At 42.6% G+C, this 21,664-nt stretch overlaps 1 protein-coding gene across 7 annotated transcripts in view; it reads left to right on the forward strand.

The window, feature by feature from the left end:
• MPDZ (multiple PDZ domain crumbs cell polarity complex component) overlaps positions 1–21,664 on the forward strand; it is a 151,274-nt gene that overhangs the window by 96,819 nt on the left and 32,791 nt on the right. For all 7 annotated transcript variants that reach the window (XM_056521362.1, XM_056521352.1, XM_056521381.1 and 4 more), the window contains 12 exons: positions 6,221–6,374; positions 7,394–7,590; positions 8,496–8,587; positions 10,684–10,774; positions 12,985–13,056; positions 14,169–14,261; positions 14,343–14,417; positions 15,039–15,219; positions 16,635–16,780; positions 17,720–17,803; positions 17,883–18,076; positions 18,558–18,705. In XM_056521362.1, coding sequence (XP_056377337.1) covers positions 6,221–6,374; positions 7,394–7,590; positions 8,496–8,587; positions 10,684–10,774; positions 12,985–13,056; positions 14,169–14,261; positions 14,343–14,417; positions 15,039–15,219; positions 16,635–16,780; positions 17,720–17,803; positions 17,883–18,076; positions 18,558–18,705 — 1,527 coding nt within the window. The remainder of the gene's footprint in view (positions 1–6,220; positions 6,375–7,393; positions 7,591–8,495; positions 8,588–10,683; positions 10,775–12,984; positions 13,057–14,168; positions 14,262–14,342; positions 14,418–15,038; positions 15,220–16,634; positions 16,781–17,719; positions 17,804–17,882; positions 18,077–18,557; positions 18,706–21,664) is intronic.

Raw genomic sequence — 21,664 nt, forward strand, 5'->3', positions numbered from 1 at the left:
CTTTGTTGTATTATGGTGGCTTAATTAATAAGTAGGTGTCCTGGGACCATCTAAGATCAATGTTGTTAGATCAGGTACACAGCAGGCACCTGAAATATCTTGAGGATTTTGGGAACCCACTTCATCCTAAAAGATGGTTCACATGGTGTGTTTTTCCAGTAGTAGAGAAATACATCAGGCATTCAAGGCAGAAATTCTTGTCATGTAATTGACACTCTTGGCTGTTTTTTTAATAGCGATCAGGGACACAGATTAGATCCATTCAATTGATGTCTTGCCTTTCTAAAGTGCCTTCCCTAGTAATATGCTTCAAGAAAAGAAAGACACAGAGCGCTCCTATGTGCAGAACCCAATGAATATTGAAGGAGTAGCAATGATGTGTCAGTTATGCTAACCTTGAGGAGTTGTGCATAGATAAGGCACAACACTTATGCAAGCTTGCAATGATGGTCACGGCTGCAGCAGGCTTCCCACGCCGGGTTGGCGTGTAACAATAGAAGGGAGGATTTTCACAGATGTGGTGGAAGGTCTCCCTGCACTTGCCGATGATGAGGGTCAGAAAAACGGATCCACGACTGGACAATAGTAGGTAAGTAATCTTTAATTACACGCAACGGCTGCTATTTCTTCAGGTTTACAATAAGGTGCTGCACTTAGGGTTGCCACCCAGCCAGTAATTTTCTATGAAAAATACTGGCATGGGGAATCAGATTAGCTCCGGCGCAGCTATCTGTTCTAAGTGGCCACGTTCGAACTGCTCAGTGATGAGTGACGTGACCTGCCACAGTGACGAGCGATGTCCTCTTGTGCTGAGAAGCCACACAGGATGCCCTCCTGTGTGGCTTCTCAGCACAAGAGGACGACACTCGTCACTGTGGCAGGTCACGTCACTCATCACTGAGCAGTTCGAACGTGGCCACTTAGAACAGATAGCTGCGCCGGAGCTAATCTGATTCCCCATGCCAGTATTTTTCATAGAAAATTACTGGCTGGGTGGCAACCCTAAGTGCAGCACCTTATTGTGAACCTGAAGAAATAGCAGCCGTTGCGTGTAATTAAAGATTACTTACCTACTATTGTCCAGTCGTGGATCCGTTTTTCTGACCCTCATCATCGGCAAGCGTAGGGAGACCTTCCACCACATCTGTGAAAATCCTCCCTTCTAGTAATATGCTTGGAATAAGTGATGTGCCACTTACTCCAGAATAGTTTAGGTGTATGGTCAAAAAATTCTCAACACATATCCCAATTAAAAACAATGCTCAATGCACACCAAAAAATGCAGAGTGAACTCGACCGAAGAGGGGATTTGCACTTCTGCTTGTAAATACTCCCCTTTATTTTGGCATATCCTACAAGAAAAGTTTGGGTCAGCATTGCTATACACAACATATTTCTCATGGTGCGGGAAGCTTATGATTGTCCCTGTTTGTAGTCTTTGGGGGGAAGGGGGTGTTTAGCGATGAGCCCCCCTTCTGCATGAGCCATATGTATTATTTTGAGCTCTAGAGTAGGGGTACTCAACTACTTTTAGTAGCGGTTTTCTTATCCAGGTCTGCCATCCAGTGAAGGTCCAAGCTAAACGCTAAGACCTGGTTCACATCTAGCGGCCGTAGTGCCATGCCAGAAATAGGTGCTGCCTGTTGTAAAACATTATTTATTAAGCCATAATCGTTCTCCAACTGCCACAAACTTTGCCCCTGGTATAATACTGACACACTGTGCCCCTGAATATAATACTACTACATCATGCTGTGTACCTAAATATAATGCTGTCAAACACCACTGAAATACTTCCATACACCCTGTTTCTGAGTATAATACTGCAATTTAAGCCTGCCCCCCATATGAACTGTGCCTTGATGCCTCCCCCCCCATATAAACTATGCCACTATGTCTGCCCCCCATGTGAACTCTCCAGCTGTTGCAAAACTACAACTCCGATCATGCAGACAGAAGAGCATGATGGGAGCTATAGTTGTGAAACACCTGTAGAGTTAAAGGTTGGGAAATAATATGTAATACACATACTTCCAGGGCCAGACTGGGAGCAAAAATAGGCCCGGGGATATTAGACTATGCAGACCATTTTTTTATTTTTTTTTATGGTGGGGGTCGCAGCAGTCAGACACCCATTAAAATAAAATAGTCTGTTTACTCTAAAATCACCTCGGTTTAAGTGGCTCTCCAGATGTTGCAAAGCTTCTGGTATAATGGGAGTTGTATTTTTGTAACAGTTGGAGAGCCACAGGTTGGGGTACAGTTAGTGCTGGGCGGTATGACCAAATATGCATATCATGGTATTTTTGTAAGTTATGGCAGCTCCACAGTATTTAAATGTATTCCCCTGGGGAACTAATCATATGTGACCCACGGGCGCTGCTCTGCTTCTCTAACCCCCCCCCCCAATGAATTGTCAGCCGCAACGCTGTCCCCACATCGAGGAACTAATCATATGTGACCCGCGGGCGCTGCTCGCCCAGTCCTCCTGTGAGCCGGCTCCTTACATGACATGATAAGATGAGCTCACTGTCATGTAAGGAGCCGGCCTGCTCCTTACATGACAGTGCGCTGAGCCTATCACTGGCTGAGATGGGACATTGCTGCGGCCGGTGATACGCTGACGGCTCTGTGGCATTCCCGTCCACTGGAAGCAGCATGAAGATTGCAGCGGAGAACAATGAGGCCAATACCGGAGCAACAGGAGAACATAGGAAGGGGAGTCAAAGTTTATTTTGTTTATTTTTGCAGCCCGGGCACAGGAATATGTAAAATTAATCAGTACAGATGTCCTATTTAATAATTCCCAGCGCCGCGGCACGCAACTCATTCATTTAAAGTGCCGGTGGCTCACAGGAGGACGGGGGAGCAGCGCCCGTGGGTCACATATGATTAGTTCCCCGATCTGGGGACAGTGCTGCGGCTGATAATTCATTCATTCGAAGGGGGTGGGGGGGCGACTGGTATTGCGGTATAGGAAAAATTCATATCGTACAGAATTTAAAAACGGTATTCTGTATGAACCGGTATATCGCCCAGCACTAGGTACAGTTTCACCCATCATCACTGCAGAAATTACAAGTAACTCCAGCTCTGATGGGACAGTCCGGAGAATACACAATTGCATAATGACTCACAGGATACTTCTCTGTTGTCTTTACTTCTTCGTCATCTGGTCCTTGTCTTCTTACGCTCCATCTTCTCTACAGAGTCTGACGCCCTCACATCATTGGTTACTTTGTTAGTAGATCGTCATCCTCTGTATAATAACAATAATCATTATAACCATGTCAGACATCATGACCCCTGTTTGTCAGAATCCCACCCATGTACTCCCCCCCCCCCAGACCCATTTACCCCTCTTCCTGCAGACCCATGAGGGCTTCTCCACACTGTGGACATTTAGTTGACAGAATGTCTGCTTGCTGCAGGCGCTACCGAAGCCATTGGCGATAGCACTGCACGGATGTGTGCCATCTCTATAGACGACAATGCAGTCTGGGGGAATTCCACCTGCTAAATGTACATCCACCCAAAGAACGAACATGTTTGTTCTTTGGGTGTACATCCATTCTGCTTGGGGAATTCCGTTGTGGTGATTCTACAGCATGCACAGAGCAGCAGGAAAACATTTCCACCAGAGGAATGTCCACAATGTGGATGGGCCCCCTAAGCTCTCCTGCAGACTTCTCTGCCGCCAAGACCCCTGCATTATTTATCTTTACACTTTTCTGTCCCCCCCCCCCCAGACCCCTCTGTCCTCTTCTGTTTTAACACTCCCCACCCGCATCATTCATCTCCCCCCCACCCCACAAGACCCCTGCATCATTCATCTCCCCCCCCAAGACCAAACCTCTACATCATTCATCGCCCCCCTCAAGACCAGACCCCTGCATCATTCATCCCCCCACCAAGACCAAACCTCTGCATCATTCATCGCCCCCCTCAAGACCAGACTCCTGCATCATTCATCCCCCAACAAGACCAGACCCCTGCATCATTCATTCCGTCCCCCCCCCAAGGCCAAACCCCTGCATCATTCATCACCCCCAAGACCAGACCCCTGCATCATTCATTCCATCCCCCCCCAAGACCAGACCCCTGCATCATTCTCCCACCAAGACCAGACCACTGCATTATACATTCCGCCCCACCCCAAGGCCCCTGCAGCATTCATCTCCAACCCCCACCCCTGCAGCATTCATCTCAGACCCCCCCCCACCCCTGCATCATTCATCTCACAAACACACACACACACACCCACCCCAAGACTAGTGTTGAGCGGCATAGGCCATATTCGAATTCACGAATATTTGCAAATATATGGACGAATATTCGTCATATATTCGCGAATATCCGCATATTCGTAATATTCTCGATTAATTTTCGCATATGCGAAAATTAACATATGCGAAAATTAGCATATACATTAATTAACATAAGCGAAAATTTGCATACGCAAAAATTAGCATATGCAAATTTTCGCATATGCGAAAAGTCGCACACCGGTCTCACACAGTAGTATTAGAGCCTTCTTTACACCACACAAGCTGGAAGCAGAAAGGGATGATCACTGTGATGTGTACTGTGAAAAAAAAAAAAAAAGTTAAACGAAAAAAAAAAGAATATTCGTAATTACGAATATATAGTGCTATATTCACGAATATTCGCGAATATGCGATATTCGCGAATAAAATTCGCATTGGGAATATTCGCAAGCAACACTACCCAAGACCCCTGCAGCATTCATCTCCCACCCAAGACCCCTGCAGCATTCATCTCCCACCTCACCGCCACCACTGATGGCCTGGCCCCGCATACTTACCTGTCCTAACACTGCTTAATTGCCAGGTCCCACGCTGCTCTGTTGCTCTGGCCTCTTCTAGTTAGCTCTGGCCAGAGCAGATGTTGCAGGCAGCGCTAATCGCGCTGCCTACATCATAGGGAAAGCGCTGGCTGAGCTGGGAGAAAAGCGTTCTCTCCCTCGCTCCGGCAGCGCTCAGCTATTCATTTGTATTGGTGTCTTAAAGACACCGATACATATGAATGTCGGGACTGGCTTAATTAATTGTGGGAATAAGGACCATTATTTTCTTTCTGTTGGGGCACAGGGGACATTAGCACTATATGGGGACATAGGGGTCATTATCAGGGAATGGGAAGGCACAGTTTGGGCATGAATAGTGAGGACATTATTATCCTATGGTACACTAATATGGGCACCATACTCTGCGGAGAAGAGTCCCACTTTGGAGAAGTCTTCATGGCTGTATTTTATAGGGATATGTTATGCTAGCTTTTACTGATGTTCTTATGATTATTAGCTCCCCCACATCTGTTGCACCGTTGTCCAGCTTTCTAACCACTCTGCTGAGCAGCTCATGAAGCTTAGGGGGAACATTGCTTAGGAGACCATCTCTAGCTTTCAAGAAAAACTAGTGCATACAAGTCATTTTTTGGGCTAAGGCTACTGCATGTTTATTGTAGTTTTTTCCTCTGTTGTTGTCTTTGGCCAGGACAAAATTTTTAAACCTTTGTTACTACAGATCGATTAAAGAGGTAGTCTAGATTTGTAGGTCTTTTTATAGTTGCTAATCACTGAGCATCCACCAAAGCTTCATGTGTGCTTTACCAAGATTTGCCGCATGACAATAACATTTTGACAACTGGTGCTCAAGAGCTGTCTACAAATGTTTAGGATCAGCTTCTGATCTGTCAGGATTTTGAATGTCGTGCAAATCTCATTACCCACAAGTCATTGGTTGCCCTTGGAGGGGGGGGGGGGGGTGGCAACATGTTTAAAGAGTGTCTTGCTAAACAATAACGTCTACAGACTAAGATGAAATCATAGTAGAATAAATAATTCATTAATCTGTGTGGTGTTGTGCATATGTATGGTACGTGTATATACAGTAAAATTCCTTTAATCCAATTCTGATGGGACCTGGTGGATGTTTGGAAAATTATGGAAGAGTATTCTTGTAAGAATAAAGATCTGTGAGACAGAAATCTCAAAATAAAATGTTAGCTCAAAATCTAAAGTTTTCTTGTCCTCTGCTAAGTCTTGCATTTAACTGGATGTGACATTCCGTATCATAGTGCAGATTGGGCCACATTACCAGACTTTCAGGATCATTGACTGCCGGGCTAAAGGACTTTCACTGTTATCCATATTTCCATTACTTTGACACATTGCCTAATAATTCACCTTCCCTTTTAGGCTTCTAGTAATTCCGATTCGGACTCCGAAAAGATAACCTTTTCCAATCTAGTTGCTGCACCTGTGACCTCAATGAGTTCTGACAGTGCTCTGCTAGACACTACTACGTTCAGTGGAGATCCAGAAAAAGAGGACGAATTTGGCTACAGTTGGCGTAAGTTGCCTTCATTCACAAGACTAACTACTGTGGATTTTTATGAAATGAAAACTTCACACAGAGTCACCGTGTATATATATATACACACAACTTTTCCCTCAAGGACACAGCACCAATCACGAGGTCCAGGTAGTGTGCAGGCTAAAAAGTATTTTTATTGCATTAGAGCATAAAGTGCGACGTTTCGGCTAACAAGCCTTTTCCAAGCATGTTAGCCTTTCTTGGTTTGTTAGCCGAAACGTTGCACTTTATGCTGTGATGCAATAAAAATACTTTTTAGCCTGCACACTACCTGGACCTCGCGATTGGTGCTGTTTCCTTGAGGGGAGAGTTGTGTTTGGATCCAGTATGGCACACTGGGGGATACTCTGCACCGCACTAGAGGCCATCCTGTGCTGAATCTCCATGTTTCTAATATATATATATATATATATATATATATATATATATATTTTATCTTAATTTTTATTATTATTTGATTGAATATTTTTGGGGAGTTCTTAGTTTTGATTTCTGAATGTTTCCAGGGGACAAGCTTCTGTATACCTTAGTTTATTTGTGTTAAGCTATCAGATACTACCCGAGCAAGCATTCTAAAGGTTTCTATTCTCCATCACTCTGTATTTTCCATTAGGGTAACCTGTTTCTCCTAAAGGTTAACAGTTGGCGGTGAGTATGAAGATTGCGTATAGGGGATTCGGAGCATTTTTCTTTTAATTCACGTGTTCCCTTCTCAACACCAAAGTTTTACTTAGCTGTTAGTTTGCAGTGTGGTATGGTTTCTAGCTTTCTTACTGGGTGAATCCTACATAAGCTCACAAATCACCGATATAACTGGGTTATCTAAAGATAGCAGTTTGGAACCTCTCTGGATGGTGAACTGGTGGTAATAATGTGTTGTGGTTGCTAGGGGACCTCTGCACATTTTTCTCCCAGTTTTGAAGCAAAGAGCTAATTACTTGTGTCTGTTCCTAGTATGATGGACTTGTTAATTAGAGCTTCTTCCTCCCATTTAGGAAAGATATCACAGCGCTATGGAAACCTGCCAGGAGAGTTGCATATGATAGAGTTGGAGAAAGGGAAGACTGGATTGGGCCTGAGCCTTGCTGGAAACAAAGACCGATCACGAATGAGCGTCTTCATCGTGGGGATTGATCCAAATGGAGCAGCTGGCAAAGATGGCCGGTTGCAGATTGCCGATGAGTTATTAGAGGCAAGTATATGTCAATAAGCCGCCTGTGAATACATCCATTGTAGTAAGAAATTAAGATTCTGAATTAGCAGCCGATGAAGATAAAGATTCCTTTTGAATGAAAAGTTCTGATATTTCACGGAGCTGAAGCAAAGGTATCTTAATGAACCTTTTATCAGTAATAAATAGGTTTGATGGTAGTATAATTCCACAGAAATACCAAATTATCTATATGTATAAAGGACAAAGGTCATTTACACGTGGTGGTATTGTGACTTTATTTGGTACTTGGTAAAAAAAAAAGTACACCTTACTGTACATCCATACATCCATATATTTTTTAATAGAGACATATTCAGTCTATTCCCCCTTCACAATAGCTTCTTAAATATCGCTGTACATAGAAATATGTAGGAGGCCAAAAAGTAGCATATTGAGGTGCATGGGACTATACTGTATCTCTGTATGCTCTGATATCATAATGCATTGCAGATCATATGCATGAAAGGGAAACTGTCATCACTTCCATGCTGCCTGAACATCTGGGTGTTCCTGCTTTCCCTGTTAGACTTAACTAATAAATCTCTTCCTATACCCAGTCAATCAAGTCTGGTGGGGAAGCTGCTGGAGACTCGTGGTTCTATGCAGCATAAAAGTGATGACAGGTTCCCTTTAGTAGTAGTAGTAGTAGTATTAAAAGAACCCAAATATTAGTAATGGAAGTTCCTAAGTGAAGCCAGGCCATGTACATGCTAAACATATTTGCTGTGCATTAGCCCCTTCTATTCAATGTCATGGAGCTAATCTATAGATATTTTTCTGTGAATTGGTAATAAAAACACCCATACACATGGTTGCTTGTTGGTTGCAGAATATCAGGGAAGTCTTTGCCTAAATCCTGAAATATTTTTTCTTTCTCTCCATAGATTAATGGACAAATATTATATGGAAGAAGTCATCAGAATGCCTCCTCAATCATCAAATGTGCACCATCTAAAGTCAAAATAATTTTTATCAGGTAAAAATAATACAAGCTGAAATAGAGCCATATATATAGATAGATAGATAGATATATGCACAGACATAGCAAGCATACATATTTGTTATGCATATATTTTTATTTACATCTGTTTTACCTTACATTTAATATTCAGTTTTAGGGAGTACTATTTTTTTTTTAAGGTTACAAGCTGGCTTTTGGCAAATATAGTGAGTGTATAATGTCTGCCAGGAATGAATTGGCATCTCACAGTTGCAGCTTGATGACATTCTAATATACTGTTGGTTTGACAATACTTGATAAATCTGGTACAGTACATATCTTCCTTATCAATTGTTTCCTATTTTCAATTAAAATTACAATGCGCGTGACCCAAGGACGGCCTGTTCTTCTTTAATAATATAGAGAGGAGTTTAGTGAAAAGAACGCAGCGAAGCTGATAGATATCTTTAGAATCCATCAAAAGCTAATTAAAGATGTGGAGCTTCATTTCCAGATTAGTCTTCATTATTTGGTTACGTGCCACTCAAAGGCTGTGTGCATTTAAAGAGTGCAAAATAAGAGGAGATTTGTACATTTCTGTTTTTCCTTCAGGCTTTTTCCTTTCTTGCCTAAAAACATGTAGGGAAGACTGCGCCAAACCAAAAACTTGATTACTGCAGATGCAAAAATGCAGGCGGATTACGCCAATGTTAATTATGCCAATATATTTCTCAAATGTCCTTGTTAATGTTATCATGTTTACGCTTAAAATAAAGAGATGTAATGCCACATTCACATTACTCCCTCTCTGTGGCACGGATACGCAAAATATCAGTATGGTATGTCAACATAGAAGCATAGAGGCACAGGCCCCATTGACTTTAGTGGCCCAGATGTAGTCAAATATTGACTTAGTTTGGGCCATTTTCCAAGCATATAGCTGTTTTGCCTTAGACTAAAAAGAATGGATTGATTTTTTTGAGTCCTGGACAAAACAGTCTGTGCACAGAGGCATGGGTATTCCATTTTGACATTTTGCCAATGTATCCATGACATGAAGAACACAAATGTGAGGTAAATGCAGCCTGAGAGGAAAAGAAAAGAAAGGCGGCAGATCTTACTTTCAATGCTATTTCACAATCTACACAGGTCACATTTCTCAGTCTCCTCTGATATTCTCTTTTTATGGATTTCAGAAACATGGTAGAACATAAAAACAATTTAGTTCAATCTCGAATAACATCACCCATGTAGCGCATCTCTCTCTCTACAGATGCAATATTCTATCTGTACAGACAAGGTGTGTGAACTTGTACCCCTTGCCTAATCTTCTTCAAGAACCATAGTCTGACTAAGTGCATATGAGTGACTTCTTAGGTTTTTTCCTATATGGAACCCAAAAACTTTGATTATTGAAAATTGCAATAAATCCAGGGATAAGTTTTGATAAATGGTTGTGTTGGTAAAATATCGTACTGGTGCATATTCATAGCAATAACAGATCGGTACAGAGAGAGATGGCCAGTCTCAATAGCTACATTGGAAACACATCCGTCAATTGAATAAGAAGAAGTTTTAATAGTAGGTATATCAAAACAGTTGTATTAGAGTTTTGATATACCTACCATTAAACCTTTGGGTCCATGAGGGGTCCCAAAAGCTTTTATCTGAGCATTTTTTTTTAAAGAAACCGATTCAGTGATCAGACTTCACGTTATCAAATCAGTATGTTTTTTTACACAGTATAAACTTTCTATAGTAATGCCTAAGCCATGAGTGTTTTTCTGTGTGCTGAAGCGCTGTTCTGTGTGACATGCCAGTCATCTGCTCAGCCATTTGGTACTGCGCTATTCCTGTAGGCGTGTTGATTAACTGATGTTTGTTTAAAGAATTCCTGTGACACACACATGCCTTGGCAATAAAGCAGCCGGATTTATAGAGGTTTCTGCTGTAGTTGGTGTTTGATGGGTTCCTTTCCAGAGAAATAAAGACAAGAAAACTCTTTTCCCATTTTTAGGACAGGTGCCCATGTGAGCATATAAATTATGTTAACATTTACATATATGTCAACGTTTTACAAGCTGGTTAGGAAAAGCATTCCTGAATTCTGACTTCATGTGTTTTTCTAAAAGGAATAAAGACGCTGTAAGCCAAATGGCGGTGTGCCCTGTGAAAACGACTGAGCTGTGCCCTTCCAACTCTTCTGCCTTTCCAAGTCAAGAGGTAGACATCACACTGACACATTTACATAATAGTGTCTGTTTCTCTAGCAGGGAGACATGTGGACAGAACTTTTAATGTAGCCCAGGAAAGCTGGCTGGCGACATGCACGATGTGTTGTGTAGGAGGAGTGCAGCGGGCACCCATGCTGAGCTGTTCGCTCTTGGCTTTAGTGATTAATGGCCAGAGCTGTACTGCCAGATCTTTCATATTGTGAATATTTACAACTGTCTACATTCAGGATGAACAGTGCAGTTTTAAGTTGAATACAAAAGTGTTATATTGTGTGGGGATCACCTTTAAAAAAAATAAGTAATTTCTGTATTTAATTGGCGACAGAAATATTAGTGTAGATTTACCCTATACAACAAGAAATAAAAAAAAGTATCATGTGGAAGAATATGTACAGTCCTCGTGTGTTACAGTGTTTGCACTTAAAAACTACTGTTTAAAGGGAAACTGACAGCGGGTTCACCCGCACTAAACCCAATACGCCGGGTTATAGCAGGGGTGAACCGTAAGTGAGGTATCACTTACCCGGATCTTCATTTCTGGAGATATAGGGTGTATTAGCCGGCATTGCTTATCTGGAAATGGGCAGCTTTGAGCATTGGAGGTGGGACTCGGCATACCAAACTTCCCTGTCTCCATCCCCTCTGCACCTAGATGCCGGTCTACCTCTCACTCACATGGACAAAGGGTCCCATGAATATTTATAAGTTGGGCTAGCGTATCTGTGTAGAGGGGATGAAGGCAGGGAAGTTGGGTATACATCGGTTGTGAAAAGCCATTTCCAAATTTGCAACGCTGGCTAATACACCCTATATCTCTGAAACCAGACTGCTGATCCAGGTAAGTGGTATTTTATTGTAATCCAGTTAGCTTGCACTACAACCCTGTAAGGATTTTTTAAAAATAATTTTTGTTATACTTATTACTGTTTTCACATGTCTGCACATGTCATGTGGTCAGTATAAAAAATAGGGCCCAGATTTATCTGCCTGAAACCAAAACTGTCTGTTTTTTCCATAACAATCAATTCCTAGGTCAACTTTTGTTTTACTAGAGTGTATTAAGATAGGAAAGCTGGGCTGTGATTTGTTGTTTAGGGTAAAACAAGAATGTCTGTGTCTCGCACAGTTTAATAAATCTAAGACCAAGCTTGTTTTTTTAATATATTTTTTTAGCCTCTGGTCCCTGATTCTAACTCTGTTTTTATTTTGTTGCTTCAAGAAAGGGTGTGAATACTAAGCTATGGGGTGTATTAATATAAGGCTGGGTGGGGTGTGTAAATATAAGGGTTGGGGGCATAAATCAGGCCCAAACCCCCTGCGCCTAGGATTTACACCATTTGTTGAAATATAGTTCCATAACTGAAGTTCCAGATAGTTATTCCTTTTATATATATATAATAAAAAAAATATATAAAAATATATATAAAACTGCCAGTGTTTCTTTGTTGGGGTATGTTCACATGTGCAGATTTCTGATGGAATTGCAAGTTTCCCGAGATATCTTCAATAGTCAAAATCTACAGCAAATCTGCCACCAATGAACAGCAAATTTGCATGTGTGAACATTTCCTTAAGGAGAAATCATAATTGTAGAAAGTGACTGCATGCCGTTTAAATAAGCTATAAGTTCTGCTATGACTGTATTAAAAGGTCATTCCGGCTTTATACATCTTTTCCCCTATCCAAAGGATAGGGGATAAAATGTATGATCACCAGGGTCCTGCCGCAATCTCGGTGCAGCCCCCGGCATTCTGTACCAGGCGCTGCCTACAAGACAGGGACGTGTAATCACAACCAAACCCCTAATGTAGTCATGCCACACCACGCCCCCTCCATTCATGTTTATGGGAGGGTGCGTAACGGCTGCCACGCCCCCTCCCATAGACATGAATGGAGGGGGCGTGGTGTGACGACACTCGGGGTGTGGTCGTGACTTCACGTCCCTGTCTCGTAGGCAGCGCCCGGCACAGAATGCCGGGGGCTGCACCGAGATCGCGGGGGTCCCCAGCGGCAGGACCCTGGTGATCATACATCTTAGTCCCTAACTTTTGGATAGGGGATAAGATGTATAAAGCCGGAATACCCCTTTTAACTCCTTTAATTTGTAGATAGAATGTATGTTATTGCACCAATTTTAACACTTTTTACAACCATTTATTGTGTTGTTCAACCTATGTATAAAGAATATTTTCTCTTCAGGCTGATGAAAGTGTGGAGCCTCCATTGAATTTAAGCTCCTTTAAAAACGTCATCCATGTGAATTTGCCAAAGGTAATAACCTTTTTCCTTTATGTTAAGAAAACCATAATTTTTATTTCATCTTCACTGTGTAAATATGAAAAGCAATAGGGTATCAGTACTTTTCTCTTTACAGCACTAACAGAAATTCATTGGGAATAATTGCTCTCGCACTTACATAGCACATCCCTCCTATGGGACGTAAAGAGCTTTACGGTTGGAGAGCTGTTACAGAAATGTCTATAAGATTTGACCAAAAGTGTTCAACTGTGAAATGCATGTGTGTCAAAATATGTTTATTCCTGAAAACATCGGCAGCAGAGAAACAAGGTTTTACGTTAAATAAGGTATAGGTATGCCCTGGAGATAATTAATGCTCTTGGAGATGGATATATCGGTAACACAACATGGAAAAACACCATTTGGCCAACAAATATAGTAAAACATAACTTTTACTGAAGTATTGTTAAAAACAGTGTACATAGAATATCAGATCAGTTAGATTACAGAGGAAATACAGGGAAGGATACAGGTCCCAATCCCTAAATCTAACAGCGTGTAAATAACCCTACCTATAATTAGCTGTCCCTCCCTATTCTAAGGTTTGGAAATAGGGAAAGGATATGTGAAAGACAAATGACACAATATTAGTCATAATGGGTTAAACTCACTAGTCCAACCGGAGTCAGATAGTGACTCCGGACGGCTCATCTTTGGCCCGTATTGGTTTTGTGACTGGACTGAAAACCTTAGTATACCATGGTTTTCGGTCCGGTCACAAAACTGGATACGGGGCAAAAATGAGCCGTCTGGAGTCACTATCTGACTCCGGATGGCTCATTGAAATGAATGAGATGCGGGCCGGCTGTGATATGGGAGCGTCCGGTTTTCACATCCCCCAGCTGGATCCGGTCACCGTATTAAAGAATCGTAGTGTGAATACATCCTAACTTTGAACAGCCTCATGTACTGCTGCCCTGAGTCCTCCTTAAATGTCCACGTTGTGGCATTAGAATGAAACTAAGAGTAATAGTGTACTAAGGTGCTGCTTTATACAAGATATTGTGAATGGGTAATCCTGAGTAGTTTAATGTTCTCATAGGCATTGTATAGTCAATATTCTTCACCTTCTATATCTCTTACAGGACCAAGGAGGCTTAGGCATTGCTATAAGTGAAGAGGATACTGTTAATGGAGTAGTTATTAAAAGCTTAACAGACTACGGTGCAGCAGCAAAGGTGACTGGGGTTACATTTGTATATAAAATATTTTACCTCTCCAATTCCTAATATGCTTTAACAAATATTCCTTCCTTATAGGATGGACAAATAAAAGTGGGTGATCGCATCTTAGCAGTAGACGATGAACCAGTGGTGGGTGACCCTATTGAAAAGGTAGGTTGGCGTTTATACAATTACTACGAACTTTAAAATCAATATGTGCCAGATCAGGACTGCTATCATGAGTGAAAAAAGACGCATGTCTATTAAAGAGGTTATCCAGAAACCAAAAAACAAAGCTGGTTTCTTACAAAACCAGTACCATACCTATCCCCAGGTCGGTTGTGAATGGTATTACAACTTTCTTCCATTTACTTTGATACAACAGAGCTGCAATACCAAACACAACCTGAGATCAGGCGTTGTGGTGTTTTTAATTTTTTTTATTTATTTTATTTTATTTTGTTGTTTAAAAAAAATCAGCTCTTTTTTTCTAATACTGAAAACCCCTTTAAGTGCAGCCAAGGGTGCAGAAACCATGTGGATGATGGAAAGGGGTATAGGTAACTCTGCCCATAGAAACATTCTTGTAGGCCTAACTATTGGAGTACCTTGCTGTAATTTCATTGGGTGTTGATCACATGTCGCTGCCTATAGAAATGTGAGTTTCTGATTTCAGTAACGCTGAATAATAATTTTTATTATGCTAGAACATTTTTATAATGCAGTCTATTATATTATATATTATTATATTAGGCAGTTCATTTTAAAGAGTGGGATCTTTTTTTCTTGTAGGTGGTTAGTCTTCTTAAGAAATCAAAAACCACTGTGAAGTTGACAATAAGTTCTGATGAAAAAGAATCCCAGCAAAACCATGTTTTACCTCTATTATCTACATTTACCTCCAGTGCGGAGAAGAAAAGCAGCCAGCAGGGTCCACCACATATAAGCCTTCCAGAGCCAGAACCTGCCCATAGTAAGAATCACTGTTTTCTGTCTCTTAAAGGGGAAGTCCAGGCATTATCCTTTCTAAGTAAATAAATTTGCTCATAATATAAAAAAAAAAAAACAAGTCTGTATTAACCTCAATTTCCTACAACTGATGTTCTGATGGTGCCTCATCCAGCTTGACCCAGTGATTTGCTGAGGCAGGACTCTACTGCCTGAGGACCAGAAGCAATGCTCTATGTGTTTGTACCTCTGTCTCCCTCCAGCAGCTACCTCTCTCCTATTTCAGCAGCTGTTTTTTACAGCACGTGCCAGCCCAACTAAAAGGGCCCTAACTGTTTCTGAACCTCTTCCTGCTATACCCATAAGCCAGTGATGAGCATGCAAGTGTAATAGCTAGGTATACACTATATAGGGAAACTGACAGTTCACCCGCACTAAACCCAATACACAGGGTTATAGTGCGGGTGAACCTGAAAAAAATGATCCTGTGCCAAATTTATAGCTTCTGTTGCTAATGTGCTAATGTCATCCTTTGTGCAATGAAGGCGGGAGCTAGCTTTTCAAATTTTCCTTCTTCCGGCCTACTTGCTTGGATAAGCCTTCCCGCCTCTTGGATATGCGTACGTCTTTACCCTCACATTCTAATAACGTGAGAACCTATTACCATGTGAGCGCTCTGCTAATTTAGCAGAGCACCGGCTCCATTCCCTCCTCTTCACCCTCCCCTCCTTATGACATGAGAGTCTAGGTCCACGTGACCACTCTATTTTAGCAGAGTGCAGGTGCCGCTCTTTACTACCCCCGACCATTCTTGTAGAATGGTCACGTGGGCATGTGCTCTTACTTCATTGGGATGTGAGAGTGAACACTTATACCTATTCAAGAGGTGAGAGGGCTTATCTGAGCTAGGAGGACGGAGGCAGGGAATCTTGGAAAGCAAGAACGGAACTAGCACATTAGCAGTGGGGGCTATAACTCTGGCATGGGACCACCCATCTGGGTAAGTTACACCATGTTTTAATCTGGTTCACTCACCCTGTAACCCTGTGTATTGGGTTTAGTGGGGGTGAATCAGCTTCCAGTTTTCATTTTTATACAATGCTCATTCATAACTCTGATTTAGTAGTACCCTTTAGTAGCAAAGGTGTTTTTATCTTTTTTTTTTGTATTTGCATATTTTCATAGTGCAGTCAAATTTTATTTATTTATTTCAAACTTTTATTCTGGCATCAGTGGGTTCTGGTATGTGCCTGATTTTATGGTACATATGAATCTTTGACATATTTGACAAATTTATATAGATTACCTTACTGCACCATGAAGCAGCAGAATAAAAGGAAACTATTGGTGCTGAGTATAGGTTTACCAGAATGCCTACAGAGGCAAAAGAAGACATGTTATCTTAAAAAGACTGTTTTATCCACATTGTGATATTTGCAGGTTCTAGCCGGTCATCAACCCCAGCTACTTTTCCTTCTGATCCAACCACTTGTCCTATTATACCCGGATGTGAAACAACAATTGAAATATCTAAAGGGAGAACGGGTCTGGGACTCAGTATTGTCGGTGGTGCAGACACATTGCTTGTGAGTACATCTATTATTATGAATTAGCAACCTAAAGGTTTGACCATACTTTTGAAGAATCTTGTATTTATAAAGTGTACCTCCAGTGGTAGATACTTACCAGAGCTTTTTTTTTCTGATGTGGAGGATGTGATCAGCTATATGGCATTGTTTGCACAGAAACAATCATAAACTGCAAATATAGAGGGCACCATAATACATTGATAGTCAAGCTTATGGAAGTCCCCATGGTTTTCATAAGCAAGCACTCCATGAATTTCAGAACTGCACTGCATGGCAATTGAATGCTTGCAGACGGGAACTCAGAAATGAGCTCCAATTTATGGTGGAACCCAAGAAGCACATTACTATGGAACCCTTTTACCAATAAAGGCACTGACCCAAGTAAACAGCCCTGTTCAGTGCTTGTGCAGTGTACCTCTATTTCTGAAATGTGCCCTTTTTTAATTGTGACTTTGAACTTTACAATTTTTTTTTATAGTTATTAAAGGGGTGGTCGTAGAAGTTTAAAAACTGTGTTTAAATCTTCAATCCCCTGCTGGTGGCCAGTGGGTGGTCTTTGTTTACAGGCTGCCAACAAGGTCACTCTTTACTAGTACATGAGTGCTGCGGCCAATCAGTATGAATGAAAGAAATGAATACAAGATAATAATTTTGAGTTTTACACTTCCTGATGCATTCTATGTGATTTCGTTAAAGGGGTTATCCAGATTGTAAGTGATATTGCAGCTTAGTTCCATTAAGGGAATGAAATCAAGTTGCAATACCACGCACAACCTGAGGACAGATGTGGTACTGTTTTTAAAAGAAACCAGCTCTGTCTTTCTATTTCTGGATAACTCCTGTAGTATGGTACGTGACCACTGAAATCTAAATGTTCTACTCCTTTTTTTATTAATTCATTTATGTTTGTGAAATAAACTCTTTTTTCTTTTTCAGGGTGCCATTATAATTCATGAAGTGTATGAAGAAGGAGCAGCTTCCAAAGATGGCAGGTTGTGGGCTGGTGACCAAATTTTAGAGGTAAGCAGAGCAAGAATAGCAAAACATATGAGTTTCCTATTTTTATTTTTACCCATTGCCTATTCCTGCTGAATTTTAGGTCAATTGTATGGATCTAAGAAATGCTACACATGATGAAGCCATAAATGTACTGAGACAGACACCACAAAAAGTCCGCCTGACTGTATACCGAGACGAGGCACAGTACAAGGAGGAAGATATGTATGATATTGTAACTGTGGAGCTTCAGAAGAAACCAGGGAAAGGTCTTGGGTTAAGCATCGTGGGGAAGAGGTAAAGAATACTATGATGACAACATGACTACTTTTTACTTTGCTTTACATGCACTAAAACAACATTCAGGCTCAGATAAGTGTATGCCAGTGCCATGTTTTTTAATCAGATGGCATCTGCAGGTTAAAGGAAATCTGTCATCAGTGTCACCTGTCACAGACACTGATGATAAATAACCATACTTACCTGTCTCTGTTCCGTGCTCCCGTTCTTCTGCAGTCTTCCTCCGTATCTTCTGTTCCAGTGCCAACTTAGAACATGAGTGGAGCTTCCTGACGTCGTGGCTGCTTCTCTGCTGGGGGCCGCTGTTATCAAACAGCAATGGTGACATCAGGAAGCTCCACCAATGACTCACTGTTTCGGTAATCTTTTAAATACTAAACTATCTTAATGAAGAATAATTATTAAATGTTATAATAGGTACAATACATATTATATAAATAAAGCCTATATTTAACTAATGTATTTTTCCTCTCCCCAGGAATGATACAGGTGTATTTGTCTCAGATATTGTGAAAGGTGGTATAGCAGAAATCGATGGAAGGCTGATGCAGGGTGATCAAATATTAACAGTAAATGGAGAGGATGTTAGGAACGCTACCCAGGAAGCCGTGGCAGCACTCTTAAAGGTAAATGTTACACAGAGATATCTTCATGGCCACTTTTTGTAATTTAAATATTGAAACATTTAAAGGAGTTGTCCAGATATATTTTTACTTCTAAAAGTGGCCACTTCTTTGTGGCACCTCATCTCAAGGAAGGGCTGCTCTGTCAATCAGAACAAAGCAGCATGCGTATTAGTTTTATGAAGTGTTGTTGTGAAGCACATGTACAGTAAGTAACTGTGGCTGCATGTGGCTACAGTATCTTATATTCATATAGTAGGAGATTGTCATTTCCTGCTCCAGTTCAGCATGGCAAAACAATTACTGCACAAACTCCTACTTTGTGTGCAAGAAGCTTTTTTGCCACTCTGCCCTGGTGCAGGTAATGATACATTTCTCCAACAGTGTGTTATGTGCATCCATTACATCTAAATGTCTCCATACAACTGCAGCATATAGATTTCTGTTGTCCTGTCATGAAGATCAGGTGTGCAGGATATGTGTACGCTGGCCGAGCATTGTTGTAGTCCTAGATTTGGCCCAACATGACACAGTCTGGTGTCGAAATGTCGGAAGTCCCATGCAAAGTCAAAGGATTTCTGCCATTTTGACCCCTGAGTCTGTCATGTCGGGCTAAGAATGCCCGGCCAACTTACACATATCCTACCTCTGCAATGTTGTGATGGGTACCTTATAAATAAATGTGATAAAGTACCACTGGTAAAAGTTTGGTTTGGCCTGTTGGGACCAGCATCTGGCATCTGTACCATTTTTCTCGGTTGGCTCCATTGGAGGACACACAGACCGTGGGTATATCTTGCAGACACTAGGCATACAAAAATATGTTGGCCCCTCCTGACAGGATATACCCTGCCTACTTACTCTGAGCTAATCAGTTTTAGCTTAGTGTCAGTAGGATGCAGATACAGCTCTGGTGATCTCTTCTTTTTTTTTTTCTCTTTTAATTAGGTTCTTCTTCCCTTTTCTTTTCTGTTTTTTAGGTGGTGGTTCAGGAGCATATGCAGCTAAGGGGCACAGGGCATAGAGTATGCTCCGATAACCCCTTTCCATCAATGGCCAGCACTTGGGGTTGCACCTTGGGTCCGGGTCCCCCTATCTTCCCTGCTCGTCCCGCTGTCTCAGCTTGATATGATGCAGGTGACCATAGCTGGCTCAAGACATCTTAGGTGAGTATGGCTGCATGCAGGGAGAGTACTTTCCTCTACATTTAGCTCCACCCCCTCCCTGTATTTGGGCGTGCTGGTGGGTCTCCCACCCTCCTCCTGCTACTGGCCTGTAGTCTTCTTGCGCGCACCAGGGTTCACTGATGCTTCAGCTGGGTGCACACGCTTTGGGGGGTCATCTTCTGTACTCCTCCCTCTCCTCCTCCAGTGGGGTCCATCCTGGTGTAAAGGTCACTTCCTGGGTCTGTGCAGCTCACACCTCCCCTTCCATCCTCTGCTCTGTGGACCATCTGACTTCAGCTGCTGCCTGCCTCTTCAGCTCCTGTCTCAGGACAGCTACAGCCTTCTTCTCAGCTCCATCTGCAGGACAAAGGACCTGGGTGAGATTGCTCCATCCTTGTATACTCCCTGTTTACTAGCTCCTACCCCAGACCCGAACCTCCTCCCAGACAGGCGGCTGCAGCCCTAGTCACCTACTACTCTTGTGTGGGCTGCAAGACCAAAATGCCTGGTGGTTCCACTGAATCCACCTGCTCCACCACGCACACCATTCTTTCTGTACCTGCTTCTCAGGATGCCCCCCTGGAATGCGCGTTATCCGGCGACCCCCCCCCCCCCCCACCTCCAGAGTGGGTTTCCGCCCTTTCCCAGTCAATCTCCGATCTGGCTAGGGTCTCCGGGACAGTGGTTTCGGCCTTGGAGCGGTCTTCCCTGTGCTCTTCTCCCAGGGAGTCCAGCTCAGGTTCTCCTGACCCCCACTTCCAGCGCTCTCTTAAGCGCCCAAAAGTGCTTTCTTCAGGCTCTTCCCCTGAGCCACGCAATTGGGATAGACACTTTTCATAGATCTCAATCCACTTCCCCAGCTCACCGACAGCGCCCCCGCTCTAGGGGCCACTTCCCCGGTGATCATCCCAGGTCTATGACTCACCGTTCCAGGTTCAATACGCCGCAGTGTAAGGCCACCTCCGCACGCTCCCACTCTCCAGGGGAATTAGCGAATGACGTGTCGGACACCACCTCGGATCAAGAGGTACACTCTGCCGTGTCTGATATGGCTGACAGTTTGGTGTCAGCCATCAAGGACACGTTTAATCTAGAGGACCCAAGAACTTTGTATCCTGATCCAGAAGTTTATTTTTGCCGCTCTCGTTGTGCCTCCAAGGCATTCAGCTCTCATGCTGAATTTGACACCTTGCTAGACGCAGCTCGTAAGCATCCGGATAAACAGTTTCAAGGGACCAAGAAGATCCAAGCTCAGTTTCCCTTCCCTCAGGATCTGATTTCCAAGTGGACAGCGCCGCCGGCAGTTGAACCTCCGGTTTCGCGTCTGTCCAAGTCAACTACTCTTCCTCTGGATGCAGCATCCTTTAAGGATCTGGCGGACAAGAAGATCGAGAATTTGGCGAAGTTTGCCTTTGAAGTGGCAGGTTTGTCCTTGTTACCCACCTTCGCTTCTGCTTGGGTATCCAAGGCTGTCTCGTTTTGTGCTTCTCAGCTGCGCCAAGGTATCCTGTCCGACGATTCTCGGGAGGACTTGGTGGATCTCGTTGTGAACTCTCTGAGGCCGGGACTTCTTCTGTTTGTCTGCTTTGGAGTCTGCACGATGTACGGCCTTTGCCTCAGGTAACTTGGTCACTCCATGTGGCTGAAGGCATGGGATGCAGATGCTGCTTCGTAAAAATCTGAGTTGCCCTTCTCAGGTATTCGGCTTTTTGGGAAACGGCAAGATGAGTTCATATCCGAAGCTACTGGAGGTAAAAGCTCTCTGCTGCCGCAGAACAAACCCCGCTGCTCCAACC

Source organism: Hyla sarda, chromosome 1 (genome assembly GCF_029499605.1).
Source record: "Hyla sarda isolate aHylSar1 chromosome 1, aHylSar1.hap1, whole genome shotgun sequence".
Taxonomy (NCBI): domain Eukaryota; kingdom Metazoa; phylum Chordata; class Amphibia; order Anura; family Hylidae; genus Hyla; species Hyla sarda.